This window comes from Cygnus atratus, chromosome 5, assembly GCF_013377495.2.
Source record: "Cygnus atratus isolate AKBS03 ecotype Queensland, Australia chromosome 5, CAtr_DNAZoo_HiC_assembly, whole genome shotgun sequence".
In the NCBI taxonomy this organism is placed as follows: domain Eukaryota; kingdom Metazoa; phylum Chordata; class Aves; order Anseriformes; family Anatidae; genus Cygnus; species Cygnus atratus.
The window spans coordinates 32,593,363-32,611,474 of record NC_066366.1 but is presented as its reverse complement, the minus strand read 5'-3'; the positions used below and the strand labels follow the sequence as shown (position 1 = coordinate 32,611,474).

Sequence of the window (18,112 nt, the reverse complement as noted above, 5' to 3'; positions counted from 1 at the left end):
ATAGTGGAATGTCCATTTAGTAACCTGAACACTTCTGGAAATGCCATATGGAAAGGAAAGAAAGAGGACAGTGGCACAGACTACAGGAATGGATTATCATTCCATGGTTACATATTTTCAGCATCCTACTAGGACATCCTGCAGGATAGTTTAGTCTCAGTCAGGCTTTTTTTCCTGGAAACATTTCTCGTAAGTAAATCATGTATAAGAGGAACTCGAGTAACATTTTAATAGGAATTCTTGTTTATACTGGCTGACCTATATCTCAAAGGGATTTCCTGTTGAAATGATTATTTTTCTTTAGTTGTTCTATTCATTAATAAAAACAAATTTCTTTTTATTAATAAAAACAATTTTTTTGACTTCTTTGGTTGAAGGACCTTACAGGAAGAAGTGTCAGCATTCCAGGAGGACATCCTAACCAGCACGGAACCTGTTTTTGACAACTGGGAACAGGGAAAAAGGCACTGCACAGTCCTCTCACTCCAGGTACTTGGCTCATACTCTTCTAAAGTTTTATTGCTCTAAGGAGTTCACTAAAAGCCTTTTCATTGCAGCAGTTATTCAGGTCTTCAACCCTTATGAACGAGTGGCCTGAAAGGTTTTGTACAGATTCTTCCTCCTGTCTTCTGCTGTGATACTTCGGGACTGGTGACGCAAGGACTATCATCTAGAACACGGTGCTTTCACCTCGCAGTAAACAACAATCTGTGAACCTAACTTGTCTGAAAAACAAACGTGACCTTCTTAAAAGCTCACATCCCGCATTCAGGAAGGGTAACCTTACTGTGAACTACAACTACTACACCAAAGTGACATCCTACCAAGCCCTATTTCATGATTAAAAGGAAGCTTAATAACCATAAATTTAATTATTTATTTATAATATGCCCCAATAGAGACAAGGTTATACTGAAATATTTGAACTTGTAACAAGATGACTACATAGTTTTCTTTCCTGACAGGCTAGTACAAATTGCAAGAATCCATTTTGTTCTACTAAATGGAACAGGTTAGCATGTCTTACTATTTAATAACCCCTCCTTTTTAACTATTATACATATATTAGTTTAAGCCATCTTAATAAATCCAACTGTATTAAAGATAAACTTATTTATTTATATTCTGTGAAACATGCTTAAGTGATACGACGTGTTTTGCAGCAAAGTAGGTCACTTCCAAAGCTCTAGCATATGCAGTATTTTCAATTTCATCTTTAGAGTGTCAGTTTTCAGAACATATAATAACTAATGAACTTCTGCTCTGTTTCTGTCAACCTTCTTTATAAGCCATAGCATATTGGAAAGGCAACAAACTATCGTGGGTTCACTAAAATTTGCTTCTCGTACTGTTTCAGAGATGATGAATTTCTAAATACAAATGGATTTGATATCAACATGAATGACTCCCGCTCAGCAAACCACCAAGAAACTTTCAGATCATGGTTATCATACAAGATACTTTGGTGTAAATTTCATTTATTTACATTAAATCTTATACCAACTATATACACGTGATTTAGTACAAAAACACCTTTTAAAATATGTTACCTGTTCTGAAAATCTGCTACCATATCCCTTCGTTCAGAAATCTTTGAAGAACCATCCAATCTCATGTATGTATGTTTCCTATAAACCATATATTCCTGCAAAGAACACATATGAGAATAATATAGTTTGTCTTAGAACTGTTCAATTTTCATTATTCACAGAAAAACAACAATAATAAAAGCAGAATTTTTGCTTAGGAGGAAAAAAAGTACCTAAATGTCATCAGTAAATGCTATAATCAATCTTCTGTAAGCAATACTTTATAATGATTTGAGAAATTAAAGCTACTATTAATAATTTGTCAGTGTTTGCATTTCACATAAGGTAAGAGATAAATTATGTTGTCATTTCAGAGTTGGAGATGTATTAGCTGGGCTGCACAGTGTTGCTACGGTACGTGCCTTTTTCTACAAATAAATGAATAGGTAAGTAAATAACATCACTAATGTTGGAAATTTGATTTCACAAAGTCTGAACTTTTAGCAAGTCCTGAGCTCTCACTGTATGAGTGAATCTTTTCTAACAAAGCAAACGTACCTGCTGCCTGTCAATTTTGAACCATCTGACTGGTGGTTTTAAAAACCTGGTACTGTCCACTAATGTCTGTCTGCCCAGGCTTTATCTCACTAGTAAAGAGCCTGTGAATCTCACTGCATACAAGAACACTTTGAAACGCTGGTGTTAGCCTACAGTTCGTGCCAAGCAGTGTAACTGAAACCATTGCCTGGGACACAAATCAAATGGCATCAACCAGGAATGCTGCAGGCAAAAGATTTTTCCAATTTTTCATGCGCTAAAATACTTAGTATTTTCTGGTAACCGTGCAACTACCAATAAAATCTGAATTACACAGAAAGCTCCTCAGGCTATACACATATCCTTAGAGTATTTTTGAAAATATATCCTCTGATATTTTAACACTGTGAGCCTTGGCTGACGAGACGCAACTCCTACTGGTCACATTTGTTAGATTTAACCCTAATGGTTTATGCGTCTCTCTTTGAGCTGTTGTGACTGCAAATGAAGACAGAAAGGAAGCAGATGGTGCTTTAGCAACGAAAAGTATGGGATTCATCTTGCTCCAAGCCTCAACGTTACACAGATGAAGAACTGATGTTCAGTGAGAAGACATGGCAGTGTTTGCACTCTAATGAACCTTCTGACAGTACCGCGCTCAGTTCTTTCTTTTTTTTTTTTTAAACCTATCCTTAGGGCTCCTGTTTCTTTTTTGTTCTGCTGCACTACTGCAGAAGAGGTGAAAGAGCTGCCATACTATAAGGAACTTGAGTGTTGTACTGGAGAGAAGCTTCAATGCATAGACGATGAAAGCAAAAAATAAGTAAATACAATTAACAATGCAGAAATGGCCAAAAGTCACATTTGGTCTCCCCTCTACAAAGCAGAGCTCATGGCTAGTAGCACTTTAGTAACACGTCAACAGAATTTTAAAGCAGAGAACAGCTACTTAACTAGAGGGCACTCAAGCCCTAATTTACTATTGATTTATTCCACTTCTACAACAGCTTTCTGCCACCAGTTAAAAGCAGAAAGAGCAATACCATTGTCAGCTAGGTACTATGTGACCTTTCCTCCAAATCTGATCAATCATTTTTCAATTATCATAAGGGCTTTTTCTTTCAATTTCTTTTTTACTGTCTTTATCTGTCTTTATGCTGATTCAGTATTTCAAAATCTTTAGTCTTCCCTCCTCTCACTATTAACCACCTTTTCACGGGCATCTTCAAACCAAGCTTCAGCATAAACAGAAAACAACAATTTCTATTCAGTCAAGTTCATTTATCCTTATCCCAAATCTTAGACTTTTCCACTAACACACAATTTACAAAAGAATAAGCTATCCTTCTACATCTGTAATACTAGCATTCATGGTTGTATATGCCATGAAACTAGCTTAGTATCTTAGCTAATTGTATCTTCGACGCTGCTCAACAGGTTCTGGTCTGCTTCTATCCACCTTCCTCTGATCAAAAAGGATACTTCACAGTATTCTTACAGTGCTTCTAAGAAACACCGTTTTTTTTGTGAGCTAGTTTTATCCAATAACTTCATTTTTTTTCAAATATTAACAGTATACTCTCTAATTTTAGGGAAAAAAATACAACTTATACTACACTTGCCAGTAGTTTAGTGTTTTGATCACTTGCAGAAAGCTAATGCTTTCAGCTTTTAAGAAAAAGTGAGAGAACTCTGAAGGCAAATGACCTACTTAAGAACTAATATACATGGTCCCTAACTGCAATTAAGGAAGATACTTGACGACTACCCATTTTTCTAGTTCCCACAAAGAACAAAATATCAAGAAAACAAAGAAAAAGATGCCACCATCCGATCCTTGGAAGGATTGAGGTCACACCACTACTGCACTGTATCTTGCAGTCTACCACAACTGAGACAAAATGAAGAACTGACAATAAGCACGTAAAGAGGTGCAAGCTGGCAAATACTCCTTCTCAAAAACCAAATATGGGCTACCATTGTGTTTCGTAGAAATAATAATAAAAAGTCAGTGATTGATCACATGGGGACACTTACACTAGACTTACTTGAACTTCTACCTGACAATCTTTTATAGTGTAAGGGGTCAGCAAGTCACCAGATGTATTAATCTAAGAAAAATAACATAAGTGACCCTGGCAACAGAGAACCTATACAGGAAACTAACAGCGAGCAATGAACTGAGCATGGTAAAAACATGGCACCATTAAAGTAAGTGCTCTTCAAGGCTTTGACACTGCTATTTTCTCAAAAACTATAAAATGTTTTACCTTCATCTTATTTCATAGTCCAAAGTGAGTGCTGTTATGTTTTAACATAACTAATAAACTTACTTCACGCAGAGTATAATTTGAGTTCATACCACATCAATTCAATGTGATTCCCACTGAAATCATGGACAATTACTCTTCCATACAGAAGAAAGCAATCACATTGACAAAAACAAACATGATGTTCATCTAGAAAAGTATGAAATACACATCTACATGAAATAACAATAATGAAATTATACTTTATCCCTTTTTGTTGAAAGGGAATCTTTTCCTCTTTGTATTTGTACCTGTGATTTCATAATGGCTGAATTAAGCAGTAATTCTTCTTCAGCTGAAGCTAAATCAAACAAGCATGTTAACTTTGTAAACAACGCGCCTTGTGCTCTCTGCCCTGCACGGATTAGGCTAGTATGATATAGCAGCAGTTACACTGACACAGTCAAAATGCTATCAAAAGAAATAGGACATCTTATGTTCTTACATATGCAAGCAGGCTGAGCGGATGTATTTTAACATCATTGATCACACACAAAAAAATCCCAAAAAACAAAAACACCTACTGCTATACAACTTTTACAAGTCCTTGCTTGATTTTTAGCTTGCTTAGCTCCAGCTTCTGCTACATGGTGGTAGAGAAGGTAAAACAGACTTAGTAAGTGGCTTATTTGGGTAATGAAATCAAACGAGTGAAGTTGAGCATTTAGGAGGTACAATAGTAGCAAAATGATATGCTCCCAAGCCTTTAAAATGGAATGTTAACAGAAGAGACAGAGGCACTAAACACTCAGTTTTACGAGCTTCATGTTGTAGTGCATGGTGTCAACAAACGTGCACCATGACCAACGTTGGCCAAAAAAAGAGGCATAAGAAGCAATGCTAGGGAATGAGCTGAGATAGAGGCTTGTAACCATGCAAGTTCTGCTTTTGCTCATAGCAGCAAAAACAAAATTCAGCTTGTGATGTGTTACTGCACTATTAATTGCTGACCTTAAAATACACTCCTACCCATATGGGACTCATGATTTAGGCAGCTATTAGTTCAGGCTTTTCACTTGTTCTCTTCTCTTCTTGTGGAGAAGACAACATCCCATACAAAACACTGCTGAGGGAGCCCATGTACACCTAGGACTAATGGCTGAAAAATAACAGGATCCTGAAGTTTCAGCACAGCTGAAATTACACTGCCAGATGGAAATATTTTCCTACCTGTCATGTATTCACAATCAGAAAATTTTATCATGATTGCTTCTTTGAAACTAACATACATCAAGTCTCCTATTTGCTTACTCAAAAATAGATAAGTCATAAAAGCTACCATGACTAATTCTTCACTGGTAAGGCACAGGGCATGACACAAGATATTTTTTTCAGATTCAGCAAGAACTTCAAACTTTGCCGCCTTCAACAGAAGGCCAGAGAAAGAAATGCATTTCCTTCAAAGCACTCTGAGTACTACCAAAAGGAAACCAAATTAATAATCCTCCCACTAATATCTTTTTAGACTAGCTCTTCTGTGGCGTGGTTGCTAATTAAATAGTGATTTTTTTCTTCGGAGGCAGACTGACTATTTAAATAATGAGTAATGACTTAATTCCTAATTTCTTTCCTATCATATATGTCAGAGGACCTCTTATTATTAATGCCCACTAAATTTCTGCACTGGAATAAGATGACAGAGGGAAACAAGAGTCTGTAAAATGACAAGCAACATGAACAATGTAAAATTAATCACTGTTCTCTCCTTCCTTCCAATACAAGAACACATGGGCATCAAAAGAAACTAGAAGGAAGCAGTTCAAAACCATCAAGTGTAATTACGCCATTAAGCATTAAGCAATCCCTTGCTACAGGACAGTGCAAAGAACAAAAATTTATGAAGACTCAACAAGCAACTGAAAATTTCATGGAAGAAAAATCCATTTAGGATTACTAAACTACATCTGGCTCGGAAAGTCCTTGAACAGGACACTTAGAGAATAATTGTGAAGTGTCACTATTCATATACATCTTCCCCACACCATTTGCTGCTGTACACTGGTGGAACTATGACACTAGGCTGGGCCTTCAGTCTAACTCTGTATGGCAGCTCTTATATTTTTATATTAATGCATTTACTGGGTATCCCTCAGCATAATCATTTTATGTCAGGTTTGCTGCGTCCAAATTATAGTATTTTCTCCAAAACAATGTTGCTAAATTTGCATCTTCAGAATTTGTCTCATGTAGGCTATAGCTCTCCTACCTCCAGCAAGTCAATCATCCGTGTCATCTGAGAGTAGATGAGAACTCTGTGTCCTTGAGATTTCAGCCGTGTCAACAGAAGATCCAGAGCATGAAGTTTTCCACTGTCAGTGATCAGACTCTCTTTATCTATGAAGAAATAGAAGAAAAGCATGTAACTAATCAAGCCAAAATAGCTACAAGCAACAAGTTAAGTTCTAAGTTTTGCTAGCACTTCACTAGAGTAAGGAGTTGCAATGAAAGAGACATCAACATCTCTTCTGGCTGACGCTCATAGTGATGCTGCCAACAGTAACTTTTGTTTGGGACTATAGGACTATATGAATACACCTACTTTCCACAATCTCATCACAGATTCATCTCCTCATGAATACAAACTTACTCCTTTTTTGGACAGTCATTTCTCTCTCCTAAGGATTCATTCTAACCAGACCAACAACCACAACAGGCATTGACAGTTGAAGACATTTCACACATTAAAATGCTGTCCTTTGGACATTTGCTGCTACCTGTTGCTAAGCTTCAGGCTCATTCTTAAATACCTACTTTCAAGACCAAACCCATCACTAACACAGAAGGTGAAAAACAGTTCTCTAGGTCACTGCAAATTAACTGCCCCTTCACAGCACTGCCTTCACTTTTTGTTTTCTCCCTTGCCCTTCTCTTTTTTTTTTTCTGTTTAAGAAATGCTTCCAGATTGCAAACTTGTAAGTCACTGCAGATATTATATTTTGTGTCTTCTCTATTTCAGCGCTGCTCATGAAGTATTTTTCAGGAAGGAGATCTTCCTGTTTGTACATTCTGTACATAAACTTCAGTAAACAATACACTACGGTTGAAAGAGGATGAAGGGAAATTTTCTTCCAAAAAAATTATGTTGGAAAGGCCACTAATGATTCTTTATTCTTTGGGATGTCTGAATTTAGGTTTACAGCCAAAACGGAAAGTTGACAATTGCAGATCATGCAGGCTAGTACAGAATCCAAATATTTTCAAATACCCAGCAGGTAACGCTTCTAACTGGTGGGCTTCAGAAAATACAACTTGCTGTAAGGCACTTAACAGACACAGAATCACAGAATCGTCTAGGTTGGAAGAGACCTCCAAGATCACCTAGTCCAACCTCCGACCTAACACTAACAAGTCCTCCACTAAACCATGTCACTAAGTTCAACATCTAAACGTCTCTTAAAGACCTCCAGGGATGGTGACTCAACCACTTCCCTGGGCAGCCCATTCCAATGCCTAACAACCCTTTTGGTAAAGAAGTTCTTCCTAATATCCAACCTAAACCTCCCCTGGCGCAACTTTAGCCCATTCCCCCTCGTCCTGCCACCAGGCACGTGGGAGAACAGACCAACCCCTACCTCGCTACAGCCTCCTTTAAGGTACCTATAGAGAGCGATAAGGTCTCCCCTGAGCCTCCTCTTCTCCAGGCTGAACGATCCCAGCTCCCTCAGCCGCTCCTCGTAAGACTTGTTCTCCAGAGTTCTCTACAAGTCTCCACACTTGTACAATATTTTTAAAAATATATATATGCAAAAATTAATTCATCCATCTGAGCACCATGCATTTTAGCATAGTTAAAATCAACTTCATGCTCATGGAAAAGATGAGTACAGATCACAAATGGAAAACGGTGCTCCTAAAAATGCTCCTGAGCATTGCAGGCAACCAAGTCCAACTGTGTCCACGTGCAGTGATATGGCACAGAGGGCTGGCTAAGTTTGATCCTCAGAAGTACAACCACAGGTTTACTGAGGAAAAAGCAGAAAGGTAGTTCTTCTATACTTAATTCAAAAGATTGTTTTGAAAGAACACACCTAGGTTTAAGACCCCTTTCAGAAAGGCTAACAAAAAATTAGAATTGTTCAGGAAAAAAAAAATCTTCAAGAGTTCCATGTGTTAAAAACTTTTCCTGTAGTGAGGGAGAACTGAAACATCATCTATTTCATTTTTTTCAAAGAGCAATTGGCAATACCCAAGATTATTCTTTTGGACAAAGGTTTTCAACAACAGAATAGAACTTCATACTAGCAGAAAAAGGCCCAGGACCCAGTAATTTACGTTGCAACTGTAAAAACAGGACATGCTACCCTCTTAACTTCCCAATAGAGGAAGAAATTAATGAGGAAAAGTTTTACCCAGAAACATGGTGGATTCTTCAACACTTTAGCATTTCAATCAAGATTTCTTTCAAAATTATATTCTTTTGCTTAAATATAAATAATGGGCCTGATGCTAGAATTACTGAAATCTATATTAGGACATCAGAAGATGCTTCAGAAGATTAGAACTACTGCTTTCTGAATTGAGAAAACATTTGTGCTTCTGTACCTATCTAGATATGCACTGGTTTCTTCTGATTTGTTCTCCCTTCATAAAGAAGGATCTCATTTGATGGTGATCTTATTGCTTTGCCAGGAGCAAGTATCACAACATTACTTGAATCATTACCAACTACCTCAAGGGATTTGTCAACTGTAGAGCCAAGCCAAGTAAATACTGTAAGGAAAACTCACGACCGCAGCTCACGTTGGCATTTGTATTAAGTGAAACAGCATATGACACACTCACCTCTAGAAGAGAACTCATTTTCAATTACATACAAATAGTTAATAATTTCATGCATGCCTCTAAGTAAAACTAAGCTTTGAACTTAGGCAATTACATAAAAATGGAAATGACTTAGAGTTATTTAGGAATCCTTATTCATTACATGAAATGTTATTCTTTCCGTTAAATCATAAAACCATGACATTTTGCTTTTATTCTAATTGGTTAACTTGCTATTTTGAAGTGAAGCAACATGGAAAGTCTAGATAAACAAATGAATATGATTATTAACCAAAAGCTGGAAGGAAACCGAGAGAACAAACAAGGACTGTTCAAAAATCAAACTAGACTGACTCAGATTAACATACTAAGTTTCCGAAAGCAAAATGCTACAGTTTTTCTCACACAGGCATGAATAGGTAGAATTAAGTTTTGGTAACTGGAAATGATGCGTGTCCTTTGCTGCTGGCTCCTTAGGTCTCCATTGTGTAAGTTACTATTTTTAAATTGCAATAAAATGCAAATTACAAGGGAAGAACTTATTTGTGGATGGTTTTACAGTCTGAAAAGCTCACAACTAGTTAACAGTTCATAATTTGTCTAGTATCTCAGCATCAGAGCAGACTGCACTGAGAAGAAAGGTTTTTCTGAGGACAGCAAAATTAACAAAACTAACAAAAAAAGATTTGTCATCTCTGGAAGAGAAAAATGTTTGACTTCAGCCTGGCAACTTAAGTGTGCTATCTTGATACCACTGTGTTTTCCAAACTCATGTTTTTGCAAGCTTAAAGCCTGCCACCTAGTGCTTCAAAGGACAAATTCTGTAAAGCTGTAACAAAAACTATTCTACTTTATTCCTCCGCCTTCAGACAGTACCACAATTATTTAAAAAGTATATTCCATCTCTAGTTTTTCCCATTGCTATTTCTCATCCCCTTTTACCTTGTGGGAAGAAAAAGGCTTCTTTTATTAAATGGGGTTTCCAAAATTTGCAATTGTACATTTTAATCATCAGTGAAAGCCTCCAGTAACAATATGTTTTATTTATTTATTTAAATAGCATCATCGAAGGAACTTCTAAAATTTTAAACCAGGCAGGAGATGAGGTCCTGGACTGCACCTCAAAGAAACTGTCCCCAGGATGCAATTTTGTGATCTTTTTCAGCACTGACAAATGACATAAACAATTGACAACCAGAACAAAAAGTCAGTGACTCTGAAATCATACTCTATGGTTTTTAATCTAAAAAATGTTCCTGCCTCTGGCCATGGGCAATAATTATCTACAAGAACGTACTATGGGATCTTACGGCATGGGAAGAACAGTTAGAAATGATTATGACTTGGAATAACCCCAGTCAGGAGCACTGGCCGATGACTGCAGCTAGGCTCACAGCTCTCTGGAGAATGAGAAAGTGCCTCTGGACATGCAAAATACAGAGGAAAGAGAGATAAAGTCTGGGTTCCAGTTGACACCCCTGGTTCCCCTCCCGACAGTCTGCACAGCACAATGGGGTCAGTGAGGAGCTAGCTGGCTCTCACAGTAAACAGCCAGCGAGGCCGGTGCTTTTTATCGATGCTAAAAGGACTCAGACACTTCCTGCCATTTAATCCAGGACCATTTTTCTTTCAAAGAACAGGAAAAGCCTCCAGAGATTCCCACAGTGATCGCAGCTGAGCCTGCTGCCAGGGTACTGGGAACGCCGAGTCTGGGACAGGATAGATCAGGGTTAGGAGAGAAAGGTTTCCCCTTTGTTCCTGTCACCTATTTACCATGGACCTTCACACCTACGGTTCCATTTTCCACTTGCTAGATTTCAGCCTTGTAAATGGCTTCTTCAGCATGTCAGTCACTTTCTGTAATGCACCGTGCCTGCTTCTGCATGTATAAACACAGCTGTCTTGTTGTGGTATGTGCCCTCTCCTCTTAGTGTAAGTTTAGGTTTTAATGCAACTTTCTACCTAATTAAAACACAGCTGTATGAAACCACTTTTTTTCATCCACTTTTAGCTCCAGCACTTCCCAAATGAAGCCAGCTTTACATAAAACACTCATCCAAATGATGTTCTCAACCAAATTCTTTGATTCTTCCTTGTGCTTTGAAAACAATTTGTCAAAACTTGCACATATTCACTCATTCCCATAAGTTTCTTGTACCCTATCTTTATTCCTCTATAAATTTTTGTTGATAAGTTATCAGTCTCTTCATGAAAAAGCAGCCCTCTAATTTTATGTTGGCTACTTTTCTTCAATTCTCTATTCATGTCTTCTGTCTTAATTTATCCCTTCATTATTTCCCTCCTTTCTGCTGCAGTGATTCATCTAAGTAATTGATAAACAATTGAATTCCTGAAGAAAACATGCATTCCTGAAGATAAACATGAATTCCTGAAGAAAGGAAACTACAAAATCAATCATTAAACATAATCTAGTGCAAACTCATGAAAAATGGTTTCTCTACTAGGTAGATACAAATGTGCATGTTCTTCAAATAACTCCACATACTTATGAGGTACCTTCATAAACCGGACTGTAGCAAGCAAAAGGCCATTTTTCTTTTACTGTACTAACTTCCCTTGCCAAACATCCTTGACCCAAAAGGGTCTGGGAATAACTTAGGATCTGGCAGTGTAAGCTGTTTTTCCTCTTGGCTATCTCTCAAATCTCTAGTGCTTTCTGCAGAATTCTGTTCACTGTTCAGGACCATCTTCCAACAACTTGATTGTGTCCAGTCTATGAAAGTCACTGCAGTACTGGCAATCAAATTCCAGCAAATCTTTAGCTACTTTAGCCTATTTCCAGGAAAAAATGTAATGCATTTATGCAATGGTATCATTTTCTCACTTTACTAGGAAGTATGAACAAGTCATCTTTATTTCAACTGAAACTCAATAATCCCCCATCCTGTTTTCTAGGAAAATTTCCTCTGAACTTGGTGCCCATACCTGTCCTGCTCCGGGTAGACTGCTACAAGCAGTCTTTATCCTTTCACCAGGAAAACCAACAAAAGCTCTTTGATCAATACAAAGGTCTTCCAACACACCAGGAGGCAAGCTATGATCATTACTTTTCCTGCAATTTTCTTATCTCCAACCTCAAAGTAGTATTTGGTTGTGAGAGTAGACTGCACTTTATTTATCAAATTTACCTCTTTCAAGAGGCTTTGAAGACTGACATGCAAAGAGAGGTTTACTGCTGACAAAGGATGTGAAATCATTGTGTATTTTAAGATACCGGGGTTAATTTTCACTTAAGGTGAGCAAGCAAAACACAAAACAATAAGCAAGCAGCATGACCTCCAAAGAGCAGATGGCCATATTTATCTCATCTCTCTGCCATGACAACCTCCAAACTTACCTGGTATCCTGATAAAAGACCAGCCATTCTGAGGCCTGATTCCCAACAGTCCTCCTGGATATTCTGGGAAGAACTGGGAGCATTGCTTCAGCCAGTCAGCTGCTAGTTCAGGGGCTCCATTGACTACACACTGCTTTGCTTCAAGACTTCCTCCTTCCCTTAGTGCCCTGCGCTCATATTCTGCGCTTCGATCGTTGCAATAGAACTCCAGTGGCACAGCTGTTACCTACAAATAAAATCATAATTGACATTCTTATTCAGGTTGCCCTCATCCCCTTCCCCAAATTCCCAGTTCAGTTACCTTCCCAGTGGTTCAAATTTTAAAAGCCAAATCATTACTGACGGGTACAAATAGAAAACAACCTTAAACTGGTTTACAATAAGGAAAGATGCAACATCTTTCCACCCCACAAAAAAAGCCTCATGAATGATAAGACAGACCATTTGCATTTTAATACAGTGTTTTGTGCCAATTCCTACACAATTGATAGCAAAGCTGAGAGTAAAAGAATAATGTCCTTGCTGCATTTTGCTACTTTTTTTTTTTTAATTTCTGCTCTTGATAATCAAGTATTTACCTAGCAGAGATGAGATTTACAAATTGTCCTTAACAGAGATTCATGTGATAATTTCAAACTAGGAAGAAATTGATATTAGAAAGGAAAAAAAAATGAATGGGAAAACAGATACGTTTTGGCTCTGCAGTTGTTGGACTTGACAGCTGATCTGAACAAAGGTGGGCCACAGAAACCACACAAGCAAGCAGAGGGTGACTGTCTTTTGCTTCTAGCCCTTCTATGAATTCCTTGCCCTATTACCTTCTTCAGTATACACAACGCAGCTAGACAGACTGGTGTTGCAAACACAGGAACTCTGATTTCAAGCCATGTGAATTATTCTGGAACAGCTCCAGCTCTAACTTTCCCCCTGCCTCTGTCCCACCCACCCAAATCTGGTCAGAGGGTGGAAGGTCCACCTTAGCCATACAGCTGCCTGCCTTACAGCCACCTGCTGTAAGGTCCTGGAGTAAAGAGTCTGCCCTACAGACAAGGCAGTCCTTTGTGCAATCTATGGTTTCCTCTTCTTTCTCCCTTACCAGGAGGTAAGGGACAATTTCAAGATACCATCCTGAGATCACACATGTTTTGACTACTGGCCTGTGGAGCAGAAAGAATCAAGATGAACGTTGAAGCATCATAAGAGACAAGGAGTACTGTACTACATAATTTGATGTGTGTTCTACTTTTACGAAAGACAGGACTGGAATGGAGCTTGAAAAAGTCAAGATTTGTAGATGCAGTGATCTGCAAATTTCTTTCATTCTCTCCAACTCATTGAAGTAATGAAAACCACAAGAGAAATTAACAAAGCCAAGGCACACACCACAACAGCCTACTGAGCTGTTTTTTTCTTAAAGTACTTCACCCACAGATAAACCATATGATCCCCAAAGGGTCACCACTTTCACTCAAATATAAGTGCATAATTCACTAACACAAAAATCTTTTCAATAACATGCAGACTGCCAACTTCTTCCTATCTTTTCTGAATGGAAGTCTGGTTTGGGCTAACATTGTGTGGTGTATACAAAAGAAGGAAAGTAGAAACTTTCACATTCTATCAAAAGACTTAGTAATGCATTGCAAGCTCACTTAAAATTAAACTAGATTTTAATATTACATAGTTAACCTTACAGTACGGAATTTAAATGGAGAACTTATAGATTTGCAATATTTCATAGGTTACCTCACTAATATAGGAAGCAGATATGTTACTACTTTAGAAGTCATTGTTGCTTTTATTTCAGAAGTTAAAAAAAATCATCATCCAGGTAAATTCAAGGAAGTTACAAGCATTCTCATGAGTCCTAACACCATGGAAAATGAACACACTACCTAAAAGATTACAAAAAGCATTTAACAAATGGAACACAGAAATCAGTTGTCAAAGTTTTCACATTTGAAAAAAGGCAGCAGAGCTGCATAGTGAGAAATACTAGGGGAATCTGTAGGATTTGATGCTGAACAGTAAGCAGATGAGCTTCTGTAGAATTGAGAAGGTGTGGGAATTTTGTTGATAATAGGACAACTGAAACTTTAAGTGCAGTGAAAGAAGCACCTTACTATCGCATCTTTTGTGTTTTGGAGTGGGGAGGAATTTCTTGTTCAAGCTTACTCCAGTATGATGCAACTGACTGCTACATATTGAGAATAATACATATAACCTTATAGCATGCCAATAAAAACCTTCTAATGGCTTAACTAAATGCTAAGCAGTGAAATAGCTTAAACAGCAACAGTTTTACATACTGCACTTTAAAACTGTGTGATGGAGCATCCCATACCTCAGGACAGGCTGCCTGCTATCTTAGATGCTAGGTACTCCTCTCTGGACATACACCAGCTAACACAAGGTAAAAGACATTAAGCAAGATCTTCTTGATGGAAGCCTGTGGTCTACTCCTGGTTTACGGGAGCTTTTCTCATAAGAATAAATTCATCTCGCTAACAGTTACCTTCGCAAGGGACAATCTCTTGTTTAAAAAGATTCATGAGCCCAATTATAGGACATATTGAAACAAAACCAAAAAAGCATACGAAATCTTAGCAACAATTGTAAAGCCATTGTTCTGCAAGATGCCAAGAGCTATGTTTATGCCAGGATGGCTTATAGGTCTACATGCAGTCGCATGCAACACTGCAAAGTGAAAGGCACTGCGTTAAGTAAGGCTTTATACACATTTCCACCACTCACTAGATAGTGTTGGAGCTGATGCTATCTTGTACTGCCACCTGCAGTCAAAGTATAAGACTGTCTTTTGTGTGAGAGGGCAAAACCTCTCACAATTCACAGTTCAAATCTTGTTGCCTCAACACTGATGACCACTGCAAACTACAGTAGAGAACTGCACTGTTCCCTTTAAGGACACTATTAACCATCACATTTCTGTTTGTATTTCTTTACTAGATAGACTAGATGAACTCTGCCTCAGTGCAACTTCTGCATTAACATGAACAAAACTTCCCACACAGGAAGGAATAACACCTGTGTGAGACTGACTAACATCTGAGGACATCAGACCATTTTCACTCTCAGCTCCACTTTTTTTTAATGCACACACACACTAATTCAGAGCTCTGCATCTTTTACATTGCCTTACATGAAAAAAACAAAACATTCTGAAACAGGTCAAAAAAGTCTTCCATTTAAGCTTGTTCGTGCTCCTACTCTTACCATGGCCCTTTTGCCATGGTTCTTTTTTTTTGTTTCAGTTTCGTTTTTGTGGTTTTACTTGTAATACAAGGTTGAATACACTCCTTAGTACTAACGTATCCTTTATCAACATATTCTTGGCAAATCCACAGAATATAACGGTCATGGCTCAGAAATATATCCAAAATCAGGGTGATAGGGATGTATGAATGTATTACCACCTTGAATTCAGTAGCTTAGTAATTTTAAAACGTTTCCTGCACTTACCTCCATGCACAGTTAATCCTTCAGACATTATGAGATTCCCCAAACCACTCCTCCCTGCAATACCCGTGACACACTGGGCTCTGTTAAACTGCTAACCTAAATCAAATCATATTACTTTAAAATTAATAAATCAGCTTCTTAATGAGAATACAAGATTCATCTTCTAACTTATTTTGGGGGAATTGAGGCCTGTCTGTACTCAGGAAAACAGCCCCTATAGAAAGAAAACTACAGTGCTAAACACCCCCTCTCCACTAGTTCCCCCCACCCCGATAGCTGCTACGTAAACATACGCTCCTATTTCTATCATTCGCTCCATTAACTTCCCAAAATTCATCATAGGTCAAACAACAACAGAAGGCTATAGTTTCTGAGAACATATGTGCTCTTTCTGCTGTTTCAAGTCTTGTACACTCCTGCCAAAGGTTTCTAACAAGCGTAAAATTAAGTCTTTGTATTCCTAGAAACAAAAAGCCATGCCTGCACTTAATCATTTTTCTACACCAGCCAAGCCAAAAACAAGTAACTTTTATTCAGTTGAATAAATGTCAGATAGAATCTCTCCTTGCCTTTCCCTTCCCCTTCAAACCCAGCCTTCTGAGCCCCTCTCTTCCCTTCCTAATGTATAGGCAGTATTCAACACATTCTTCAAAAGTAATTCAATTTTGAGCACAAAGAGTGACAAATTAAAGGATTGAAATTTGAAGGAGAAGGGATTTCTACAATTTGCTTTCAGAGTAACTGCTTGTCCTTGAACCAGGTAGCATGCTGTGACCAGGAGGCGGTATGAGACTTTGGAAAAAGTTGGGTTCCTGGCCCCTAGAACTGAAGGCTATGAATTCAGCTCAAGGAGCAGTATATAGGTGATAAGCAGTCCTAGATGCCATCCTCCCTTCTTCAGACGCCAAGATATTATACATACATGCAGCCACAGTTGATCAAGCTGCAGTAACAACATCAGTACTGGTTAAGGAATGTAACATCTGGATGGTCTGGCAATAAAAGTCTTCTGTTATCGACCTGGTTTTGTATATACACATAGCATTAAAATTCCTCTTTAAATGATAGGGATTTTATTGGCCTGATATTGCTTCAAAGTAACTGGAAGCAGATGTCTTCATTCTTAGCCCCACTGACACCCACTTTTCAGTTAAGGTAGGGCTTTCCCTCAAGAGCAGAGAGTTGACCAGGAGAGTCCTGGGTATGTGACAGTATATGGGAAAAAAATTGTAAGACTAATTATTTCCTACAGGAGAGAGAAAGTTTTTTGTTTTTTATTTGAGCATGAAGCAATGCAAGACAAGCCTATTATATTAATTATTGTTTGTTGATTTGGAGTTGATCATTTACGTTACTTAATTTACCAAACTAAGCTGAGAACAGCACATAATAACATGGTAAAGAAAAAGAAAAATCTAGGGGCGGGGAATGTACCAAACTAACTACACACTGCTTACTTGGTGGTGCACAGCTTCAGCTTTCCTGTTCTTAAGAGGACCAAGGATGTACCCAGCAGCCAGAGACACTCCTGCGGAACTTTATATCTCACCCAGCATGCCATAAAATCTAGCACAGCGTGGCATCCAGGGCATGTTTATCTTACTTTTAGCTGTTTCCTCAAAACTGATGTTCATCAAGGCGATTAGGAGAAACAGTTTTCAGTGATTTATCTTTTAGCGAGAGCATGGGTCAGAACCTCCTTTTTTACAAAAGGTTATTCTGAAGGTGGAAACTCTCTATAGATATGCTTATCTATTATGATGACAAATGGTAGATTCAAGCCCAGATTTGAATCATAAGTACATTTTGTTCAGCTTTGCCAAGATCTAGCAACACAGAATTAAAACAATAGCCATAGACTTATGAGGGTCTCTTGTGTCAGCCAAGGAAACTTCAGCTAAAGTAATTTCAAAATTTGGTTAATAGTTGATAGATAATCCCAAGCAGTACCACTTAATACCCAGAAGATTTAGGAAATGTCAACTCAGTCCTTATATACCACAATTTAGTGTTTCTTTTTCGGAGCATAAGCTCACGCAACTAGAGAAACCAAACATCCTTTTCAAAAAAAGCATTACTCCTCAGCCTCCTCTGTCATCAGAGTTGACCAAATGATCATCCCAATCAATTTATATCAT

General features: G+C 38.0%; 1 protein-coding gene across 1 annotated transcript in view; it reads right to left on the bottom strand.

Moving 5' to 3' along the window:
* Positions 1-18,112, bottom strand: part of INO80 (INO80 complex ATPase subunit) — a 68,809-nt gene that overhangs the window by 11,937 nt on the left and 38,760 nt on the right. The window contains exons 26-28 of the mRNA XM_035539699.2: positions 12,495-12,720; positions 6,582-6,709; positions 1,551-1,645 (exon numbers count right to left, since the gene is read on the bottom strand). Coding sequence (XP_035395592.1) covers positions 1,551-1,645; positions 6,582-6,709; positions 12,495-12,720 — 449 coding nt within the window. The remainder of the gene's footprint in view (positions 1-1,550; positions 1,646-6,581; positions 6,710-12,494; positions 12,721-18,112) is intronic.